This window comes from Epinephelus lanceolatus, chromosome 21, assembly GCF_041903045.1.
Source record: "Epinephelus lanceolatus isolate andai-2023 chromosome 21, ASM4190304v1, whole genome shotgun sequence".
Classification (NCBI taxonomy): domain Eukaryota; kingdom Metazoa; phylum Chordata; class Actinopteri; order Perciformes; family Serranidae; genus Epinephelus; species Epinephelus lanceolatus.
Genome location: NC_135754.1, coordinates 26,298,502 through 26,322,221, shown reverse-complemented (window position 1 = coordinate 26,322,221; position 23,720 = coordinate 26,298,502). Strand labels below are relative to the sequence as shown.

The 23,720-nt window shown below is 42.8% G+C and overlaps 1 protein-coding gene across 5 annotated transcripts in view; it reads left to right on the top strand.

The window, feature by feature from the left end:
- The window catches only part of LOC117247024 (C-terminal-binding protein 2), a 151,171-nt gene that overhangs the window by 61,074 nt on the left and 66,377 nt on the right, over window positions 1-23,720 (top strand). For 2 of the 5 annotated variants that reach the window (XM_033611098.2, XM_033611102.2), the window contains exon 2: window positions 6,359-6,571. In XM_033611098.2, coding sequence (XP_033466989.1) covers window positions 6,514-6,571 — 58 coding nt within the window. In that variant the 5' untranslated portion in view covers window positions 6,359-6,513. Of the gene's footprint in view, window positions 1-6,358; window positions 6,584-19,014; window positions 23,014-23,720 lie in introns of those variants that run through there. The other 3 variants (XM_033611095.2, XM_033611096.2, XM_033611097.2) reach the window with 2 other exon arrangements.

Here is a 23,720-nt window from a genome sequence, read left to right as displayed (position 1 = left end):
AAAACTTGCAGGGTATGTTACTTGAAATTGGTCAGTAGGGGGCACCACACGTTCCAAACAAGTGCAATGGTCTTTCTCAAAATTTGGCCATAAATCAATGAGGGATTGTTCAAACATCAGCAAACTTGGTGGACTTTTTTAAGCCATTACAGCATGTCCCCAAAATGTTTCTGCAGTTGACCAATAGGAAGCGACAGTTTCCAAAGAAGAGTGTGGCCCAGTAGAGATTTAGACATAAATGAATGAGCATCTGTCGGATTGTCATAAAACCTGTTGATTATCTCTAGCTCAGGTGTCCTAAACTGTCAAAGGTCTTGATCTTACCTAGCTTTCAACTTCCATGCTGGCTTTAACCCCGGAATTGTTGCTTGCTATATTTATTAATATTATTACGCTATTCCTCTGACTCTAGCAGTGTTTTTAAATGGTAATAGCCAGATGACGTTTTGGATTTGACGTGGCTGTAGAAATTGAAACCGTAGTCCAGGATAACACCAAGGTTTCTTGTGTGACTCTTAGTTATAAGAGAGAGGGGTTTGACGTGAGAGATGACGCTATGTCTTTCTTTTCGTGGCCCAAAGACAATCATGTTGGTCCTATCTCTGTTGAGTTGGAGAATATTTCGACGCATTCAATCAGTGATTTGCTCAATACAGTGACACAAGCGTTCTACAGGTCCATAATCACCTGGTGAAAGCGTTATGTATAATTGCGTGTCATCTGCATAAGTTGATATTGTTACTTAACGTTACTTTGGAAATAAAACAAAACGCCAGAGACGGAGGTCAACTCAGACAGCTCTGCTGTTGTTACTTTGCAGTTTATGTAGTTTTAATTTTTAAGTTATAACTGCAGACATCGTTGGTGGCTTCTGTCATCTTTCAGTAAGCTGTTAATAAGTCGATGTGACGTAACTTCCGCTGTGAAGAGGATTTTCATTTTTCTTTCTTTTTTATTACGCACATGAAACTGTATAAAATCCAGATAGTTAAAAAAAGAGAGATGCATTTGGAGAGGTTAAGATCCATCGGACGTCCCCTCCACTTAAGGAGAAAAGCAAACCATAACGAAAAAGGAGAAAAAGTAAAAAAGAACTAAACTAACATGATTATAAAAGACAAAACAAAAGATAAGTGACTACAAGAAGCATACTGAGCAGAAAAATGAACCAATCACAATCCAATAAAAACAGAGATATAAATATACGTCTAAATTAGACATCACTAATTAAATGTAATGATGATTTCTTTTTAAGATTTCTAATGTTAATGAGCTCTTCATAACGTACTTTTTTACACCACAACATCTGATCAAGTACAGGCCATGTTTTGTCATGTATCAAGGAAGGTGAAGCTGATTAACCTGTCTAGTGTTATATGAGTAAATTTGGGAAATAATCGTAAAGAAATTCCTAAACAATAACATTAGAGAAGAAAGCAAGAACTTACATTTATATATACACATGCATGTCTGATAAATATTTATGTCACATACTGAAATAATGTTTGGTTTCCTGATCAGTGGAACAGATGCTTCATTAGAGGTTGAGAAAGTTGCCAATCTTACAAATTGTTTTAGCAGCACATAAAGTTTATTAAGATTGGAGGGGTAAGAAAAGCCAGAAACGCGTGCTGGCTTGCATATTGTAAAATGCGACCAGATGCAGTCAGACATCCTGGTATTTTTGGCACACTGTGTTTGACATATGTATTGGGACATACTAAATCTTTCTCTGGCATACTAAATAGTGTAGCAGTATGGGTATTGGAATGCGCCGTTTGTGTCATCTATGTATAGCAAATAAGTGCATTTCTAGAATGTCAAACTCTTCCTTTAACAATTAATAGATCAGTAATTTGTTGTCGGTTAATTTTGAGTCTCACTAACTGAAACCAGTCCTCTGTGTGTATTTGTCTCTAATGTGCTGTATTAAACTCCTGCCGCCGACCGACCGACTCCCCTCCCCCACCTCTGCAGACAGTGCCCGGACAGTGATCTCTGTGTGTTGCTGACATTGAGCAGAGTTTGTGGTCTGTGATTGTGCTCGCAGCGGAGCCGTCCTTGGGAGACAGGGGCGGCCGTCACAGATATGGATTCCTACATTTAATGTTTCGGCCTCTCGCGCACAAATGTTTCTCTTTCAATGAGCTGTGGCCCCGCAGGCAGGGAGTTTTATCGATCATCTGACTTTTAATGCCTCTTAAATATTAAGATTCATGTATATGACCTTTGTGTTTGGATTAGGAGTGCAAAATCCCTGCCTAAATACCCTCTCAGGCCCTGCTGGCTGCTCTGCCGGCTTTGTTTCAGCTTTTCTTTGAATCACGGAGAAATGGTGCCCAGTTTCATCTTTTTTATAAAAGCATGGTGGTTATGCTTGGCTGTATTTCATTAAGTCATGGAGGGAGTAGTTTTTTCTTTCTTGGGACCACTCTGCTTGAAGCTGGCTGAGGGAATGAGTGCAGCAGAAAAGTAGGGGAAGAGAAGAGGGGATAAGAAGTGGGGAAGGTTTGGCCTCTGTGAGCGCTCTTTTTCTCTACTTCCCTCCCTCTGTCACTCTCACTCTTTATGTCACACACACATACGCACACACATACACATAAGTGGACAGCCCTGGAAGAGGTCCCGGTGATTGATGACTCTGTGTGAGAGACCTCAGAGGCAGCAGCACTACAGAGAGATGGACAGATGAAAAGGAAGGAGGAGGGACAGAGAGGAGGACTGAAATGAATCAAGTAACTGGGCGAGGCCTTCCAGCAGCCCGTTAACATACTGGAGCCCGAGTACTGCCTTGTTGGAAAGACATCCTGGAAGTAACTTGTGCTGTGTAGCTTCCTCACATCAAAATGGCTTTTTCCTGACAACAGAAAACACTCCAGACACAGAGTTCCGATGAAAGGCAGTTAAAGGTGTTTTGTGGGGATAAAACCAAAGTTTGTGTCTCCCACCAAAACTTGTAAATCCCCAAAGGAATACTTCACCCACAAAATGATAACTTGTACATCAATTACTCACCATGTGTTGCGTTTTTTGAAAACATTTATCTTGCATGCCGCCACGACAATGGAAGAATCCAAAAAAAGAAAATTCTTAAAGAATTGGAGTAAACATTTAAGATGTTTCCGAACTTTCACACAACTCAAGCATTATCCAAGTCTCATTTATCTAGTCATCTGCTCACTTCCTCCCAAACAGATGCATTTCTGTTCAAACCTTACTATTTAAAACGCATACGAGTAGCACACCTGGGCAAGTGTGTGTTTGAAGTTGGGAAGTACTGAGCATACGACGGGATAAATGACACTTGGATTATACTGCACGAGTTGTGTGAAAGTTTGTGAACGGATGTTTTGATACAGTTTTGCCATCGTTTTGCCATGGTTTACTCCAATTAATCAAAAATTTCTCCATTTTTGGATTCTTCGTTCATCATGGAGGCATGTGAGTTTTCTTCACAAATTAACTGTAACATGGGGTGAGTTATTTTTTATTTATTAATTTAACCTTTATTTAACCAGGAAGAACTCCTGAGATTAAAGATCAAGACAGGCAGCAACATAAGTTACAGACAACATAGAACAAAAATACAGTATAAAAATGTACAGCAATGTAAAACACAAAATAAGAATACTACAAAGAAAAGCCAAAACGTATGTCAATATATACTAGAAGTGAGCCATAAAAACGTAAAAAAAAAAAAAAAAGGGCAACTACACACTAAAGACACAAAGACCAGCATAGATACACCGTGACGTTGGCATATAGAAGATTGTGTACAAAAATCCTGCAGCAGTGTTTTGAAATGGCCGAGAGGAGCCAAAGAGTGTAACTTTAAGTCCTTCTGCAGAAGATTCAAGATTTAACGAGCTGCAGACATGAATGCTTGCTTGCCAAACTAGCAAAATAATTGAAGATACATTTTCTATCCATCAACTAATAAATCAATCAAACTCTTGCAGCTCTAAAAGTCTGCTTTGTTTGCATCCATGTTTGCTAGCTTGCAGTTTTCTCCTTCACTGCCTTTGTAGTCACATTTCTTTGCAATTTATTACCGTCTACTGTGCAGGCAGGACTTTGTATCACGTCTCCTGTGTGCATCAAAAATCCATAGCGCAACGTCAGTGCTGGGAGAAATGGGGAAAATTACATATCATGATATTAATGACCAAATTCCTCCGTCAATATTGCGATGTTATTGTGGGGTTGACTATTGGAGCTTTCACGAAATGTTTATATATTGAGACTTTTGATAAATAATCATCAGAAATGTGAATATAATGGATATAATGGGGAATAACAGAACAGTTAGAACATTGTTAAGTTCAGAAAATTACAATACTTTACTGTAATGCAGCCGTTAAAATCAGGAAAAGACACTTGCGATATTACGATACCCAGAATCTAAGACGATATCTCGTCTCGTATCACCATATCGATAAATTATTGATATTGCCATAGGGACCCTTATAGTCTAAATTAATCGTGATAGCTTGTTTCAAAGCAGGTGTATGTGATAACATTTATGATAGCTAGCTTGCTTACTGGAATAGCTAACTGTGACACTGAATGCAACTAAGCCATCATTAATGTTATCAGTTTCACCTGTGCTTTTACTGCAGTGACAAAGGTATGAAAAAGGTCAGTTACATAGCCACATTGCGAATGTTGGATTGTACGCAGAGCCATTTTTAAAATTCAGAAGGTAAATATCAGGATTTCGGTGCCAGATGCTGCACATGAAGAGCAAAGTCTTTCTTAACATTTTGTTCTGATGTTCGACGAGAGATATATCTAGGGTAGAAAAGACAGAGGTGTTAACTATGACTTTGGTCTTTTCCTCAAGGTGTTGTACACTGTGTGCCCTGTGTGACCCCCGGTGTGATTGCTCTGTATGGTCCCATATGTGTAGACATGTCCTGATAATGTCACATTAAGCCCCCCACAACACCAGCCCTGAGCTCCAGACCTGACCAGCCTATTCTGACTGATTACCCCAACGACTGAGGAGAGGGCAGACTGACATCCACAGCCTGGTATTCCTCACAGATAATGATGGAGGATTTGTTTTTTCTGAACTCTTTACCTTCTTGGCTTCCTTCCCTTTTCTTTTTTCCTGAACTCTGACTACACAGAACTGATGAAGACTTCAAGTAATAACTTTGCCCTGATGCTTTCTGGCAGAAAGAGATGTTTTCACGGTGTCAGCACTCTCAGAGAGGAGAAGCGCCTCTGGCTCCAGTCCTGGATGAGCAAGATGTGGAATTTGAGTTTTCAGTGCAACGTTTAATCCCTGTTGTGTCGCAATCATTTTACTCTAATTCACCAAGATGCTGATCCTCGCTGTGCTCTGTGTGTGCTGCCGGTGGAAAAATACACACTTTGTTTTCTCTCTGACAAAGATGTATTTGTATATTTGCCTGCTTGTCTGTCAGTGATGCTGAATTGAAGGCTTTGTTGTGTAACATTTTCAGCTCAAATTTCTGTAAAACTGATCTAAGTTGGCAGTTCATATTCTGGTCAGAATAACGCGTCAGAAATTTTTCTTTTTTGGCTTTGAATCAGAAGTTGTGTGTGTGTGTGAGCTCAGAGGAGACACAGGGATGTAATGAATCTGCACTACATGGTATAGAGGTGTAAGTGAGATGGTGTGCTCCTCTCTGAGTAGATTTTAACTACCCTCTATTGGCCTGAATGTGTCATTACATGACAATCTGTCAACCTTCAGGTGCAGCACATTAACTCAAGAGCTTCACGTTGTCAGATCATAAATCTCTCTTCACAAGTTCCATCAGCTTGTTTCACATTTCCTCAGATCAAATTTTGTCAGATGAATACACATTTTTTGTGCTCGCTTTGTTCTGATGGCTTTGAGGGCAAAAAAAAAAAGAAGAGGAGGAAAAAGCAGATTTGCCATCTGAGTCGAGATACCTCAAATGTCACGGCGATCAATAAGCAATGTGACGAGTGACAAGTTAGATGGAGCTTCAGATGAGTGTTTGTCAGCGAGTGAAAACACACTTCAAACGGGAGAAAAGTGGAGCTTTTAGAGCATGGAAGCTTTGTCACTTTTTAGAGCAAATGGGGCACTTTGTCACCAACAGTATCTGAGTAAGTGTGTGTGTGAGAACGTGTGTGATTCAGTGATTTTTCTGTGTATCTATCGCCTGCAGCTTCCTGAGCTCTTTGTGAGCAAGAGGCTGAGTGACTTTGTAGTCAAGGACTCTTTAATGCCTTCCTGTGTCAGTTTTTTTTTGTGCTTGTACATCAATAATGTGTGTATATACAGCATGCGTGTGCCAGCGCTTGTGTTTAACCAGGTTTTTTTTTTTTTTTTCTTGTGTTGGTGCCTTTCTTGCAGGTGTATGTGCCGAGGCGGTATGCCCCGGGGAATAGTGCTGACAGTGCACTAGGAGTCTGAACCTTGTCAGTATTTGCGGCTGAGGAGGAGAGGTGCCGTGCCGTGCTGAGCTGAGCCGTGCCGTGCCGTCCTGCGCCGTGCTGTGTTTTGACGCCATGTCCCTGACTGACAAACACAAAGTGAAGAGGCAGAGGCTAGACCGGATATGCGAAGGTAAACTCATGAGTATGTGCCTCTTCTTAACTTTTTACCACCACTCATCCCTCGCACAGAGTAACACTTCATCACTTCCATCAAACACTGTACTGAATTTATCAGCACATGTATGAAGGGCTGCAGTCATGATTTTTGTCTTTACAGTTAATTAAACTTGACATGGGTGCGTTATATTTATGCTTTGAGCTTCAGTGCATTAAATCAAGTGCCTTTAAATTGTCTGACCAACTCTAGGATTATTTTTATGAAGTATGAAGTAGTAACTTTTTTTCATTTCACTTTTGAAATAAATAAGTGATAGCCACATATCTGACCCAGGCACATCACAACGTGCAGAAACAGAATGATAAAGAGCAATTAGTGCAACACAAACCACACACCCCATCAAGAGAAAGTATTTAGGAAAAGACACAGGACGTATTTTTTGACCATTCGACCACAGCCCAGATGTTTTTATAAGCAGCTCAGCGCGGTCAGAACTGCGTCACATCTGAAAACGTTTTGTTAAAATTATGATTGGCTGTGTCGCTGTACTGATCCGTACATCCTGCCCTATCTGTACTGCACATTTGTAACTCAACAGGGATGAGAAGGAGGCTAGATGGCTCCCTCATGAGCTACTTCCACACACTATGTAGTTCATATATTCTCTCACTCCGGTATATCAGATTTATGTATGCTAGTTGCTTCTGGCCCGGAGGCTGCCAATTGAATAGGTCTGATGTACAGTTTAGAACATACTGTATATCAGGGCTGCTGCAGATCCTTAAAAAGTCTTAGGCATTGGTTTCATCAATCTAAGAAAAGACTTTAACAGGTATTAAAATGTCTTAAATTGATCTTGCAAATGTCTAGAAAATGCTCAGGCATGGGAAGCAGGACTTAATGAATCTTAAGTGCTATATCAGCTCAGAGAACCTGTTGGATGAGAGGCAAATGTCTTCAAGAAACTCAAGCAAGTCCACTTGCTTAGGATATAGCACTTAAGATAACCATGACCTGGATGCCTGAGAATCTTCAACGACAGATTTTTTGGAATCTTATTTTTTCAGATGCTGCATTGTAAAATTTCAAATTGATCAGTAACATCTACTTTTCCAAATACTACCAACCTCCCCGTTGTGTTAACGTCATGTCCGATCAGGATAGTGAAACCAACAACGCTCATATTTTGTCTGCGGCTAGGCTGTTCAGGGTTCACTTTCCGCTAGCTAGCTGTCACTGGACCCTGGACGAAATGGGGATGAGCAAATTCAGTACACGGTACAAGGCGATGCATACCAGGCTTAGTGTATTTTGTGCAAAAAGTTTGTCAAACTCACAAAAGGAATCAAATGTGGAACACAAAATCGCTGGGAAAATCACCAACTAACGCACAGGTATTTCCCAGTTCTGTTGATTTTTGTTCTTTTTTTTCTTTAATTTTAGTTATTTTAAAATTGGTCTTAAATTTTATTAAGAGTGGCATTAAAAAAATCGGTAACACTTTAACATTATGTACATGTCATAAACATTTATGACTGCTGTCATTAAGTGTCATTCAGTTTTTGTAATAACAAGTTGACATTGTTTGGGTTGTCTTGATTATGACAACTTGACATTAATTAAAATGACATTACCAGAAGTTGTCTTTGTCATGAAAAGCTGACATTAAATTTGTTTGGGATGTCCTTATAATGACAACTTGACATTAACCAGGATGACATTACCAGAAGATGTCTTTGTCATAACAATAATAATCATTATGTAAACTTGTCATAAACACAAAAAGAGGTGCATTTCTTGTTAATGTCAAGTTGTTATTATAAGGACATCCCAAACAAATTTAATGTCAACTTGTCATGACAAAGACAACTTCTGGTAATGTCACTTTGACTAATGTCAAGTTGTCATAATCAAGACAACCCAAACAATGTCAACTTGTCAAAAACCAAATGACGCCTTAATGACAGCAATAATAAACGTTTATGACATGTACATAATGTTCATGACAGGTTCATGACCGTGTCATGTCATAGTTATGACAGTGTCATGTCACTCTTATGTAGATACCTTCAAGTAATGTGTTACCAAAAGATCTTATATCAAACTTACCTAAGCTGCAGGAACCCGGGTATATGCCACCATTTAATGCACCATACCAGACTGTAGCTTCAGCCTTATTTGCACTTGTAGTGCCCTGGCAGGTCTGAACAGAGAACAGGCACAACAGCAAACAGCACAGATTAAAGACACAATGCAAACTTAAACAAAAGACAAGACATGAAACAAAGCTTCACACAGTAGCTCATCACAATTGTGCACTTGTCAGAAATAAAAGCAAGTCATGAAGGCCGTAAGTTAAGAATTCAAGGTTGGTGAATAGAGCTGAGCAGGTTTTAACTGACTTTTTAAGTTGGTTGTGCGTCGAAATTGTACAGAGGATATTCTTGAATCTCAGTGAACTTACTGAACGAGTATAAACTAAGTCACATAGTAGAGTGTAGTTTATAAAACTAAAATAAAATTCCTAACATAGTAAATTGTACTTCTCTGGTACCCTACGGTGATGAAAATACAGTGCCTTTTTGTCACTTAGAGTTTTAATTAATGTTTTATTGTAATTTGAAGCAGGTCCTGAACATGTGGAGTAATCAAGATGATCAAAAAGTTGCAAATCACCAGAACCATGTGACTGTACGAGTAATATCTGGCATTGTTTCGTCAACAAATCCCCACTACCTGCTTTGTTTTTTTATTTCCCCCGTACTGCCTCGGAGCTATACATCCCCCAGCCAACCATCCTTATTGTTATTAGCACAACCCTAAGACCTATTGGTGATCAATACCCATTGATTGCTATAATTCTCTTCTGGCACACAGCACATGTCAGATACTACAGTTAACAGTGTATAAATGTTGACCTCAGCAGCAAACAGTCATCTGGCGGATGTAAATGAGATTATTGCCTTACTGTGGCCTCTCCGTGAGCTGCTGTTTGTTTGTCTAGGAGTGTCTGTTATGTGACTTATGGTTACGGAGAATCTCTAAACATCTGAACTCAAGTTAGATTACCGCGGGGGATTGAATGGTTTCTATCCTGTCACGGCTGTTTGGAGGCAGCCAATTTTACACCATGAACTGCGGTGATTACTGGGCTTTAGGTTGTGGATTAGAGAGCGCTGGTGTTGTATTGAAGGACCTGAACACAGAATAGGAGCCCCCTGCTGTGTGCATAGCTACAAAGTCAGCCCAGGCAACAAGGAATATGAGTCTTTGTGTGGGTGTATAAACTGTGTCTGAAGCCTTGTGGATGTGCATTTTTAAACCCACTTGTTTGACTTTGCCCAGCTTGTGTGTGTGTGTGTGTGCATGTGTGTTTGTGTGTGTCTGTCAGACTGTGTCCTGAGGTAAAATCATCTCCTCTCTGCTGTCTGGGTCCCCGAGAGGCTTGTTAAGCTGCTGGGCCCTCCTGGAGCCAGCGCAGGGAGAGGCAGACATGACTGCAGTGCTGGAAAATGAAGCTAGACGCACCATTACCCTCAGTGCCAGCATATTTGTTTTGCAGCATGATGTAAGCACCTCGGCGTTGTGCACATGAAATGAAGGACATATGCCATGCATCCAGTAAAAGCCTGTAGTTAGGTGCAAGAAATCCAGTCCTAGTTTTGGGTCCCTGCTGTAGAAAAGTGGTGTTGAGTTTTTCATCCATAATAGTAGCTGGGTAGCATTTGAAAATACATTACATGACAGTACAATGCCAATGGACAAAAGGAAGAGAGTGTAACAGTGCATTATTCTAATAGGCGACAAGGAGGGCCAGGTTTTTAGAAGTAGTTCGAAAACTCCATCTCCATTATAAATTTTTGACTAGCCACCAAAAAAACCTTCCTGAGTTTGTTTTCCTCCATATTTTATTTATTCTGTTAACTTTGCAATTATATCTTTTACAAATTTTATCTCCCTACATGACAGAATAATGCTGTGATCACATGGAATCAGGCAGATGGTAGACAGTACCTTCTGGGTGGTGTGGGAAAACACACCTTAAAGGGATAGTGCACCCAAAAATGAAAATTCAGCCATTATCTACTCACCCTCATGCCGAGGGAGGCTCAGGTGAAGTTTTAGAGTCCTCACAACACTTGCAGAGATCCCAAGGGAGAGGGGGTAGCAACACAACTCCACCTAATGGAGGCTGAGGGCGCCCCAGATGAAAACGTCCAAAAACACATAATTGAAACCACAGAATATCTCCATACTGCTCGTCCGTAGTGATCCAAGTGTCCTGAAGCCCCGACGTAAAAAGTTGTTTGGAAAAATGTCATTTGAACTCTGTTTTTTACAACCGCATTGTAGCCTGTAGCTCTAACTGCCTCTCTGTGCACTGCGCTTACAGAGAGGCAGTTAGAGCTACAGGCTACAATGAGGCTAAAAACAGAGTTCAAATGACGTTTTTCCAAACAACTTTTTACATCGGGGCTTCAGGACACTTGGATCACTACGGACGAGCAGTATGGAGATATTCTGTGGTTTCAATTGTGTTTTTGGACGTTTGATTCTGGGATGCCATAAGCCTCCATTAGGTGGAGTTGTGTTGCTACCCCCTCTCCCCTTGGATCTCCACAAGTGATGGGAGGACTCTAAAACTTCACCTGAGCCTCCCACGGCATGAGGGTGAGTAGATAATGGGTGAATTTTCATTTTTGGGTGCACTATCCCTTTAATGGAATGGCAGGATGGTAAAACAAAACATGCATGATGTTGAATTGTTTACAAAGAATTGCATCAATTAAATTTAATTATTTTATGTAATTATTCTAGTAATGTCCAGGAATTGTCCAGATTACATGTGTTGCCACCTTGTGTGAAGGAGCTATGTAACATAAAAAGTTAAAATATTTTAACTTTGAATGGCAGTGCTGTGTACCGTTAACGTTGCAGGTGCAGCTAAGTAGCTGTGCACTGTCCCTGTTGAATAAGAAAAGTAAGTAGCTGCAACTAGCAGCTGGTTAGCTTAGCTTAGCTAACCTGGCTCTGCCCAAGGATCAGCCTGCCACCACTTCTAAAGCTCATGGCCGTTTCTTTAGCCAGGACCAGTTGCCAGGCAACCAGCGGAGACTTCAGGAAGTTACTGGTCGCGGCCAAGGAACAAGTCATTACATAACCCCCATGAAAAATGCTGAACTGTTGTTTTTACACTTTGGTGCAGATTCAGTAAACAGGAAATGTATTTAATGTTAATTAGTGAGCTTTAGTGGTGCTGGGAGGTGGATTTTTTTTAACCTTTAGACAGAGCCGGGCTAGCAGTTTCCCTCTGTTTCCAGTCTTTATGCTAAGCTAAGTTAGCCAGAGGCTGGCACTGGCTTAAGGCAAGGCACTTTAATTTATAAAGCACATTTTATATACAGAGGTAGGTTCAAGGTGCAGTGCAGAGAGGCTAAAAGCAACACAATGCAAAAGAGCAATTCAGAGTTAAAACACAATTTAAAAAAAAGAGATAAAACAGCAAAAGAATAAGCCAATTTAATTTAAAACATTTGTAATTTATAAAAATAAGACCTCTGGTTTTAAAGACATTTGGTTAAAGCACACATAAATAATAAGGTATTCATTTTGAATGTAAAAACTGCAGTGGTTGGGGCACTCCTCAGACCATCAGACAGCTGGTTCCATCGCTGTGCTGCATAATGCCTAAAAGCTGCTTCTCCATGTGTAGATTTCGCCCTGGGCACCACTAGCAGCCAGTGATCTGAGAGGTATTGTACTGCTTTACACCAGTGTACGGCCATGTGAGTGGTTTCAATTGTCTCATCAGACTCTTAGGCATGAAACTTTTCCTTTTAAAACTTTATGATTACAAATTGTTAAGCCATTTGCACGGCAGAGTACGGTAAATAATTACCAAAGAAGATTATATCATAGCAATAGGAGTCCACTAAAAGCCACTAAGCAATAATATTGAATAATCGCCCATCCCTGAAGGCGATTCCAAAAAAAAAAAAAAAGCAGTCATATTTCATATCACAGGTGGATCGTTCATTGGTGGAAATCCTTCCTGATTAGAGTTGCAGTCCACATCCAGCTGTTGCATTTGTGAGCATCAGACAGCTGAGGTAGTTAGTCATTCCTGGGGGAACAACAGTTAGTCTGCTCTGCTGGGCACGAGCTCAAAGCCCACAGGAGACGCACAGAGAGACAGTAACAGGTGTTGCTGTGATGCATGCAGAGCTACTTCATGGTGAGCGTACCTGCCGAACGTTCCTTCTCTCTCACACACACATATACACATGCACACTCATGCAAACACACACACACACATACTAGCTCTCCAGATGGCCATCATACAGGATCAGTGAATCAGTCCTCTGGCGGCCATTGTGAGGGCGTAAAGAAAAAAAAACAGCTTGTGATTTGTGATTTGTTCATGAGCCAATGACCAGGCAAAGTTGTCCCACTGATTGCATGTAGCGGCGTGATAAGGCTGCCATGGCGATTGTCTCCGTGCGTGCGGGAAGCACACATGAAGCAAGACTCTGCTTTTTGTTTCGCATGCAGGTAAAATCCTCACAGGGTTTATTTGGCTACTGCCGGGAGTAACTCATCTTAATCCAGGTTCACACTTCAACCGGGCCCGCAGTTGGCAAACAGATACAGACCAGATGAAGCCGTGATTCGTGCTGTCTCTCCTCAGTCTCTTTCATGCGAAAATCTGGAGCGTTCTCTTTCAGAAAACGTCTGCTGAGACCACACACTCTCTCTGCACTGTCCAAGAGAGCCTTCGCCTTTGTTTCTATTGTTTTCCCCGACACTAAAAAACAACTCTTGTCGTCCAAGACAGTTTCCAACGCCATGCAAGGTGTAAATTGTGTTTTTTTTTTTTATATCATACCATCGGCTGAATTGTTCCTTCGGGCTGTTATACATCGGCATTTATGGCAGTGGGATCAGAAATGCCGTATCTAAGGAAACCCGGTGGCTAGATGACAAGGCTGATTAAGCCATTAAAGTCCTTGATATGTATTTAGCATAATCTGGCCTGTCTGCAAATAAGAAGGCAGGGAGCTGGTTGCGACTGTTTTTGTCAAAAGCTGCTAGTTAGCTCAATCAAAGCAGCTGCTGGGAAGCATCAGCTTTAATTCGGCGTTATGAGGAATAGAGAGGAGCTTTCTCCCTCACTCTCTCCGTTCCCTCCGTCTCTCTCAGGGGTGAAGAGATTCATTTCTGTCGTCTGAAGAGATGAGGAGTGATCTGCCGTGGCCCATGTTCCTCCCAGCCTCAGGTCCTTCCATGTTCTCGGCTTAATTTGAGCTGAACCAATGTTTATCATTCGGCAGCAACTGGGCCGAGTGGCTGGGAGGGAGGACAGTTCTGCTCCTGATCTGTTTTTTTTTTTTTTCTTCTTCTTCTTCTGCGCTAAGATTGTTGTTTTGCTTGTAGACTGCAGTACTGTTTCCCCTCTGGGTTAGATTAGAGCCGCTCTAATCTAGTCAGATAATGTTTTAATCAACATCTACATTTTATTCATGTTGTGCTACATGATGACACTTTATGGTTGCATAATTAGGAATATGATTTATCCACATTAGTAGCTGAGCAAAACACAAAAGTGGCTCAGCAGCCAATTGTTCTTTCTAATGATGATTTCCTTGCCTATAACCAATATATACATCATGTTGGATTGAAACACAAGAATCAACATTATGCTCTTCAGCACATGATGTCTGATGGCTTCATACTTTGCGGTTATTTGTAGGGCTGGGACAATACACAGTTTTATTGTGGATTGCAATTAAAACACTCACAATAAGTTGAGTGTGGTGAGTTTCCAGTATCGGAATATTCATGAATATTGTGTCCAGAAGCAACCAAAAGTCAGGCCTCCAAATTAACCCTTGCCCTGGGCAAGTAAGCTCAGTGTTTGGGGAAGTGGAATCCCTAATGCACTTGTTTAATCAGGCAAGAGAAAAATATATGTGATCTCTAATTTAATATTATGTGAGAATTAACTGTGCACTGCATCACTGACGCATAGCTTTCCCAGTGTGTCATATAGAAATATTTGCTTCTAAAAAACTGTCAGGGAAAGTGATTTCACAATGTTTCAGTGCCATTTTGAGAGTTTAAAGCATATTTTCACGATTATCTGGAAAATTTTGTCAAGTGAGTTGATTTTGTCCCGGATAATCGTGACACAAAAAATTTTCACATCACCCTATGACTAGTTATTTAACAGGTTATTATTTGATTAAGGGTTTGATTAAGAGACACAGTCGGGTGTCTATTGTTTTGCAGCTACCACTGTCTTATAACTTCAGCTTTATTTTTGTCTCTGGAGGGCAATTCGTTGCACAGCAAGTAAAAACATAAAAAAGGAAGAACACGGACGTACAAAAGACGAACACAGTCAGATGTGATACTTGCTGCTGGTCGCTGCGCAAGCATTCGCCCATAGTTACAATCTATTAAGCGTAGTTATCTGTCTGTGCTTTGAGTAGGGTGTGTTTGTTTTTGTATATTGTAGTGAGTGGTGTGAAAATAAAATGCTGGTTGTCAGCCCTCAAACCTTTTTGAGTACCGACTGTGATGCATCCGTAGCATCGATATAAGGATCCGTCTTGTAGAATTCTGACACTGGACTTTCATTCACATTTAATATTATTATCAAGAAATCAGATAGTGTTGTTACTTTTGGACTGTATTTTACGTTGGTGTTTTATTGGGATCTTGTGCAGCTGGTTGGGTTATGACAATATTAAAGGGACAGTTCACACCAAAATTAAAAATGCATATTCTTCCTCATACATGTAGGGTTAGTTATTGATCTGGATTGTTTTGGTGTGAGTTGCAGAGTGTTGGAGATATCGGCCGTAGAGATGTCTGCTTTCTCTCCAGTATAATGGAACTGAATGGCACTCGGCTTGTGGTGCTCAAAGCACACCCGCCAGCGGTATCGCTGCACAGAAGGTAGCGTGCATCACTTAGCACCGACGAGCTAGCTAACGTTACAGCTCAGCCGAGGAGGATGCCATTAATGTTTACATCTCGCGTTGTCACGAGCATGGGCGTCTCATCTAAGCAGATGCTCGATTCCATCTGCGCAGTTAAACGGTTGGCAGGTGTAGTTCGGTAGAAGGAAAATAGTTCCTACATGAAACTGTTCACAACAAGGTCTGTGGATTTCTTCAGTAACTGGGTCATGCTTTCTGGAAAGAGACATTGCTGTTGAGGCTTTTAAAAATATTTTTTGGCACTTTGAGCACCACAAGCTGAGTGCCGTCTTGTTTCCTTATATTAGAGAGAAGGCCGACATCTCCAGTACTCAGCATCTCACACCAAAGCAGTCTAGAAAGATTAACAGCACTACAGATAAGAGGAAAAATATGTATTTTTGATTTTGGGGTGAACTGTCCCTTTAAATACTGATGAATGAGTGGTTGGTGTTATTTTTTTTAGATGGAAAAAGAGTCACTACATTGGTCTGCAGGTTTTTTTTAAATAAAAAGTGTGAGAGGACATACTGACCTTACTGACACCACAGGACATGTCCATAAATGCCGTATTAGATTTTTAGCGTTCAGTATGTTCGTCCCCTCCCCTGCATCTCTGCTTACAACCACAGCTTTGTCGAACATATTGTAAAAATGTTCTTTCATTTAACTAGCCTCCCTATCTTTTTTCATCAGTGACGTGGAGGCAAATTACATTTTCCGTTTTCTCCTTTCTTCCCTCTCTCACTCTCCTTCCCTCCCTCTTCTCTCACTCAGCTGCACACTCCTCGTCTCTCCAAAAAGCAAGCGGGCTGTCGTCTCTCCCTTCTGTCTGCCCCATCTGTGATGCAGTATGGGCCACTGGCTTGATAATGATAGGCAGGCGGAGCGCGGGGCTGCGCACGAGGCAAAGAGGGAACAAACCAGCCCGCTAAAATGGAAGACAAAACTCTAATCAGTCGCCTCACCAAGTCTACCAGAGGTCTCGCCTTGCTGATAAAAGGTTTGCAGTAGCGGCTCTCGCTCTGCCCCACGTTCCTCCCACCCATGCGAATGTGTAACATGCTGTGTCATACACTGCAGAGAGGCGAGGTGGTAAAGAGGCGGAGGACAGCGTCTTGCTAACACAGCAGATGTGAACCCTCCGAAAGCCATCGGACCAGAATTGGTACCATGTGTTTTTCTTTCCTCATCGCCCCTCCTTCCTCCCAGTACTTGTGTTAGAGCGAGAAAAGGCCCAGGGGCTCGTTAAAACTTTAATATACTGTACAATCACAGTAATTGAGTAGAATTTTCAAGTTCTTCCAGTCATGGTTTTAATTTATGAAGTCCCTATGAAAGTTTAATGGATCAGCAGTTGTAGAGTCGCAGCTATCTAAATCATTCTGCGGCTATCTGTGCCTCTGCTGCCTGCCAAGTCCCGCCGTTAGCGTCCTGTGCCCTAGAAAGATGGCCAGATTGCTCCAAAGGCATGACTGTTGCTGGACGTCTGTTCAACACATTGTACCTAGAGGTCTTTCACAGAGCTGTCCGATTGGCTGTGAGCTAGCAAACCGGGTGCTGGCATCAATTCTGATGCCGTCCACCAAATATCCACTGTGTAACTTTGGGGTTTCTTTTCTTCTATTGTATTATTCATGCTAGCAAGTACAGGGTCCCTGTTGCTTGATGAGTGTAATATAGCATGCTCACTTAATTATGGAGCAGCTCTCATGAGAGGCATATCAGAGAATGCAGACAAGATGAATAAGGTAGCCCAGCTTCTCTTGCTTATGAATAGTGGGAAATGCAGCAATTTGCATGGCAGGAGATATGATGTGCCATATCCTGGTTTCGGTTTTAGCAACACCGGCCTGACCGTACTTGAGATGTTTATTATTGTTATTAATATTTTGTCAGGAAGCGGGGATCTGAGTGACACACGGCCCTGGAAGGGGCTTATTAAAAGAAGTTATTGTCGGCGATCGCCGTGGAGAGATACAACACAGTGATTAATGGTGTGTTTTACAGCTGACAAAAAAGCGCAGGGAGACTCAGACCTGGGAGGACAGCACTGAGAAATCACTGCAAGGAAATTGCTAGGTATGCTTTACCTCTAATGAAAGAAACCATCCTTCAGATGTACATCAAAGGGCCGTAGGGAAAATGAAACTGTTCTGATTTATTTTTGTTTTGACCTACTTAATGTTCTCTAATTCGGATGTTCCATAATGAAACAATCTGTTTCTTTAATATTATATCATGATTGCATCACTTAAGCTCTAAAATGAAAACAAGCTTGTTTTGGCGGCTCCCCCTGTGACTTGACAGGTAGTGGGACAACATAAAGAGACGCAGGACTGTAGCAGTCTCTTGTCACTCCCAAACTGTAATAAATTTAGCCAATCTTAGTCACGCTGTCTCTGTGTCTCAGCTTCAGGAGCATGCAGATGATGTCCCTGGCGACTTGCTGCAGAAACTCCTCTGCTCCCTGTTTCAAAACCGAAATAAAGCACAGAATAGAAACAGTCTGGTAGCCATCTAGTGTCACAGTCCAGTGCAGTCCAATCATACCCCCCTCCCCTCCTGCCCTGTCCTATCCCACACTGTCTGTCGTAGAGGTGAAGTCAAAGCTGGCAGCCTCCCGTCTTATCAGCTTTTTTCCCATCAGACACTTATCAAAGCTCCCCTTTTCTTCTCCTCCTGCCGCTGTTTTTTTGTTTACATTGCTCTTGTCACGGCAAGTAAACACCGGCAGTTATCTCTCAGATGGCAACATCTCAGATAAGCCACATCTGCTCTGTTGTTCATCTGGTGCATGTCGTAACAAAGTGCGAGCCCTGTGAGGGGAGAAATCAGACTTGACTGGGTTCATGCCAATTCATTTTGTGAATCAAAATTTTCTTAGGTGAACATCGCATGACCTTATTGTGACATGTGTTACATGACGCATTTAATGATATAAATATTTTTCTTTGCAACCCCTGAATCATGCAGATCTTAAGCGATAAGTTGCTTAAATTCTGATCATTTTATTCATTATTTAATTATACTGATTCCAGCCTCAAATTTTAGGATTTTGTTTTTTTGGCCAAACAAAATAAGCAATTTTAAAATATCATCTTATGCTTGGGAATTTATTTTTTCAGTGCTGTAGTCAAGACCATTTAAAGGTCCAGTGTGTAGGATTTAGGAGGATATATTGACAGAAATCAAATATAATAAAATGTTTTCTTTAGTTTATAATCACAAACAAATAAGAATTGATGTGTTTTTGTTACCTTAGAATTAGCCATTTATATCAACATAGGGAGCAGGTTCTTGTGTCAGAGATCGCCATGTCGCACTGCCATGTTTCTACAGTAGCCCAGAATTGACAAACCAAACACTGGCTCTAGATAGAGTCGTATGCATTTTGCGTCAGCCACCGTAGTTAGCAGCCCCTTCATGTTGATTTTTAAATGTGAAACTGCTCTATTATGTGTGTGTGTTTTTTTTTTTTTTTACTTTAAATCACCAGGGGTCTCATTTATAGACATTGCATACACACAAAATGAGGCCTCAAGGAGGCGTAAGCCACTTCCCACGCAAAAGTTGTAATCTATAAAAACAGACTTGATGGGAGGAACTTTGACCCATGCTTACGGACATTTTGGAGACAGGAAATTAGCGATGCAGATGATGAGGTGGAAGCCTGATTATAGAAACTGTCAAATGTTTTTGACACACGCCATTTTTGGCTTTTGTCCATACGTACATTTGTAAGTTTCTAAGCATTGTTTTATAAATAAGGTCAGTTTGTTTTAGAGAGGAGACTTCTGTGGATAATTTGTAGGTGCTGGGCAAGCAGCCTGTCTCCAAAGATTTGAGCAGTGTCAGAGAACCACAGATTTGTCACGCAAGACTGCTGTATTCAGTGATGTCACAAGTTTTAATCCCCTGGTCCTTTTGTTTCGGACAGGAAGAGACGTCTGCAGACGATTCAGCTCCCGGTCAAAACCTCGTGAACAATGAGCACTGAAGAAATTTGTAACCAGGAGCAGATTCAGTTGGTGGCAATCTGGAATCCTCACCACTAGATGCCACAACGTCCCCCTAAGTGTTACACAGCGAGTCCCACACTGAATGACACACTTACGATAAAATGTGGAACATGCAAACCATGGGCACCCCTCAAACTGACCTGAAAGATCCATATTCCCATGAAATCACTGGCATAAAATGAAGACTCCTCTTCATTCACCTCTCTTTAATTGCCACACTGTATATATGTGTGCATGGTTGTAAGTGTGCCACAAGAAATCTTTTTAAAAATAGGGACCTGAAATCAACTTAACCGTCTTTATTTAACACTTCTTTTGTGCATAAGCAATTTACTGATATCTTGACCGATCTTAAAACAAAATCCTGAGTCCTCTTGTCTGAGGCAGAAATAAGACAGAGCAAAAATGCCGTCTAGTCTGCGACGAGACAGAGAGACCGTCAATAAGTGATCTTCAGACCAAGACCGATTTGGGGTACTACAACACTACTATTTTCTGATGCTTCTAAATAATCTCAAATGATTTGTTTTAGCCCTACTATATATCAACCAAGGGGGACATGAACATTGTTGTGATATAACATGACCGATAACAAAGGCACTGCATGGTTACATCTGTTTCCCTCTTCTCTGCCTGTATGGGTATTTGTATGTGTGTATTCATGTATGTGAATCTGTAGTTGCCCAGTAGAGGAGGCTGTGCATTCTCCATGGCCAGAGTGGAGCATCTCTTAGCCTCCTTCTAGTAGCCATCAGATTATATCTGACCCTCGGTGCTACTTGTGTGTCCAGCCTTTGCAACCGCCCCCCCCCCCCCTCTTCTCTCTCTAGGGACACACTACAGCAAGCATGTCTGTCCCCAGCCTCCCAGTCCCTCTGGGAAGATCCATTCACACCCGGGGGGATGCCGGCTGCCAATGAAGGGGTTAGCAGTAACCACTAAGCACCGTAAACACTGTAGCTTTACACTCCATGAACACATCCAGGGGCCTCAGCGGCGTGCTGGCTGTGTACACTATCTGGTTCAAGTGATGTCAGAGGGGGCAGTGGATTTAAGCAGGTTTTAGTTTGACGCTAATCCCCTCGTGGCAAACGCTGTGGACGAGAGGACTGTCCCTGCCAATGGCGTGCATCAACCCCATTGGATTAGCGCGTCTCGTCCCCTCCTCCATTCCGTTGGCATTGTCCAGCATGTGTTTCTACCCCAATTTCTTTACCCTCTGTCTTAGTTTGGAATGTAAGCGTGACGCCCAGCACAAGCATGATCCCTGCTGTAGAGTGGAGTAGAGCCTCGCCCTAAAGGTGTGTGTTTTTATATCTGTCTGCATGCGTTCTCTTTCTATGTGTTTGTCATGTTGTGCCTCTCTCCTCGTGGATTTCTAATGTTTCCAGGGCTGAATTATTTAGATAGGCCGCCAGCAGGGAGCTACATGATAGCTACAGACTTAAGAGTGAGGTGAGGGGGGGGGCCTACAGCTGCAGATCAGGTAAAAAGGTACCTCATGCTTCACCTTTTCTCCTCTCCTCTCCTCCCTTTTGATTGGGGGTGAGTGTAACTGGAGAATTGACACACAATACCCGGCTCTATTTTCCGCTTTTATAGCTGTCCGCTTTATTGTCTTCACTGATGCCTAACTCAAGTGAGCAGTCGCATTTTGGTGGCTCTCTGGGCCAGCTTGGTCCTGAATGGACTGAAGGTCAGAACGACAGGGCGGCAAGTCGCTGTCACTACTGTGGCACCATTGCTGGGCGTAGGAATTCTGTGGTTGGGGGAGACGGTGGAGTGGGGTTTCACCATCACCCAGATCTCGGCAAGAAACTGGATCCAGACTTCCAGATGTCCCAGGACAGGCAGGTCCAGGACCGGCATGGGCAGCAGCTGCTGAGGAAGATCTCTGTGCCTGATCTAAGCAACAGCCTCTACCTCAGGCAAGTGATGGCGGGCCGTGCCTCTGCACCACCTCAGGATTACTACCCGGCTGATGCTACGCTTTGTGGTCAGCTACCTGAAGAGTCTGGGTTTTATAGGGATAACCAGCACCTGCTCACCAGATCAGCCTCGCATTATGGGCCCAGTGCTGGGGGGGTGAGGCCTACCTGGGATCAAGGACAGACGAGGGCCACACCTTCCGTGCTGCCTTCCGCTTCAACACCTACTCCTGTGCCTCCTCCCCCTCCACCTCCTCCCCCGCCTCCTCCACCACCTCCTCCCCCTCCCGTTCACGAGCTGAGCCGTTTGTACAGGGAAACTCTGGCATCTAAGATGATCCCAGACGTCCACCGTATTGGTGGCAGCTCTCCCTCTCCTGCGGTCTACGGGATCCAGCCCCCTCTTCCTGTTTACGCTGCTGAGCCGCCGTCTCTCTCCGCGCGCCAGGCTTATAACAATATCAACAGCTTGTCCCTGGACCCCCACCACCCAGCTGCCACCAGTTCAGTGGTGGACCCAGCTTCTCAGGGAATGGACGGAGCTCTCCCCCGGGGTTACGGAGCTGTAGCCTCCCAGAGGCTGCCTTATGACCCAAGCTATGACCCCAGCTCAGTCATGGTGGCCGCCACACCTGGAATGACCTCCAGTCTGCCTTCTCAACATCCCAGCGCTGCAGACCCCAAGAAGATGGTGGATCCTAGCTTTTTGGCTTACCTGCGGTCTGAAGGTTTGGCTGAGAGTACTATCACTCTCCTCCTGCAACATGGCTTTGATTCCACTGCTACGCTGGGGATGATGGAGGACCATGATGTCCGCTCTGTTGCCCCAAACTTGGCACAGGCCCGTGTTCTCTCCCGTGTAATGCTTGGTTGCAAGGCAAGCGGGGCGGCAACGCGTGCCCGATCCAATAGCTTCAGCCATCGCAATGACCTCTACATACAGCCCCAGGGTTTGACCATGGACCCCAACCTGATGCAGCAACCTCCCACCACCATCCAAACCGTGTCCCCGAGGATGGGAGAATTTCTTGGTAGAAGACCAAGCAGCGCACCCTCCCAACACCTCCTGGAGACCACCACATACCCAGCAGCACGGCCCATGGCAGCTGGAGCTTTGCCACTCAGCCCTGGAGGATATAGCAGTGCTGTGACTCAAGCAAGACCCTTCAACATGTACAACGCCCACACTGGTCTCGCCATGTCTGCTCTTGGACAACAGCCACCACCAGCTCCGGGCACCCCTGGAGTGGCGCCCAAAACCTTCTCTGGCTCTTACTCCCCCATGGAGCTGATGAAGAGAGCCCCCAACCTTCCCCCACCGTCACCAGTAGCAGCATCGAGCCCCCTTCACAGCCCCCAGCTTCTCCGAAAAGGGATCAATGTCGCCCCTGAGAGTACCATTGTTCCTGTTACTTCTTCCTCTACTCTTCAAGCGCAAAACCTTAACAACACGAAGATGGTAGGACGTCGCACTGGTCCACCTGTCATAGTCTCAACCATGGCCACCACACCTGACACAAGTAATGTCAAACCTCACCTTTTCTGTAGCTTCTTCAAACCCAATCCCCTCTGTTGTTGTTGCTAGTGGTTTATATTTTGCCTGTAGCTTTTGGTAGTAATTTCCTGTCATAGCTTAGATGCGCAGTGAGATTTAATTCTGTCTATGATAAATAGATTTTTTTGGCAAACACCAAAAATTTAGACTGACAGTCTTTTTGAATGAAGGCGTAGCATGTAAGATGCATCTGACAAGTTAAGCAGCTTTGCTCTGAGAGGTCTTCTTTTTTTTTTTTTAAATTACGCAACTATTTATACATGTATTGCAACAGGGTTGTGTCATTTGCCGGAGGGGATCCTGTCTCATCACCAAGTTGAAACATTTCTTACGAGCAGCACTCTAGTTATTGAGGTCAACATTTTTTTTCTGTCGTTTTCCTTCACTCAGTTTATTGGTCCAAATCATTTTTGAAGCAACAGCCTGCTTGTGCTTTGTAGCTCCACCTTGCTTTTCCAAGCTCTATTGTACATGCTTTGCCCACAAATTTAGGGATAAGCATTGGTTAGCGCTCATAAAACAATTTAAAAAACACATTTTTAAATAGAGGATAGAGTTTATTAGCTGTTCTCTCAATATGCTCCTACACATCCTGCTTTACAAGACAGAGTGAGTAAGTGTCAAACACATAAACGTCCAGCTTGTCTTTAGCTTGTAAAAGTTTATTTCCTG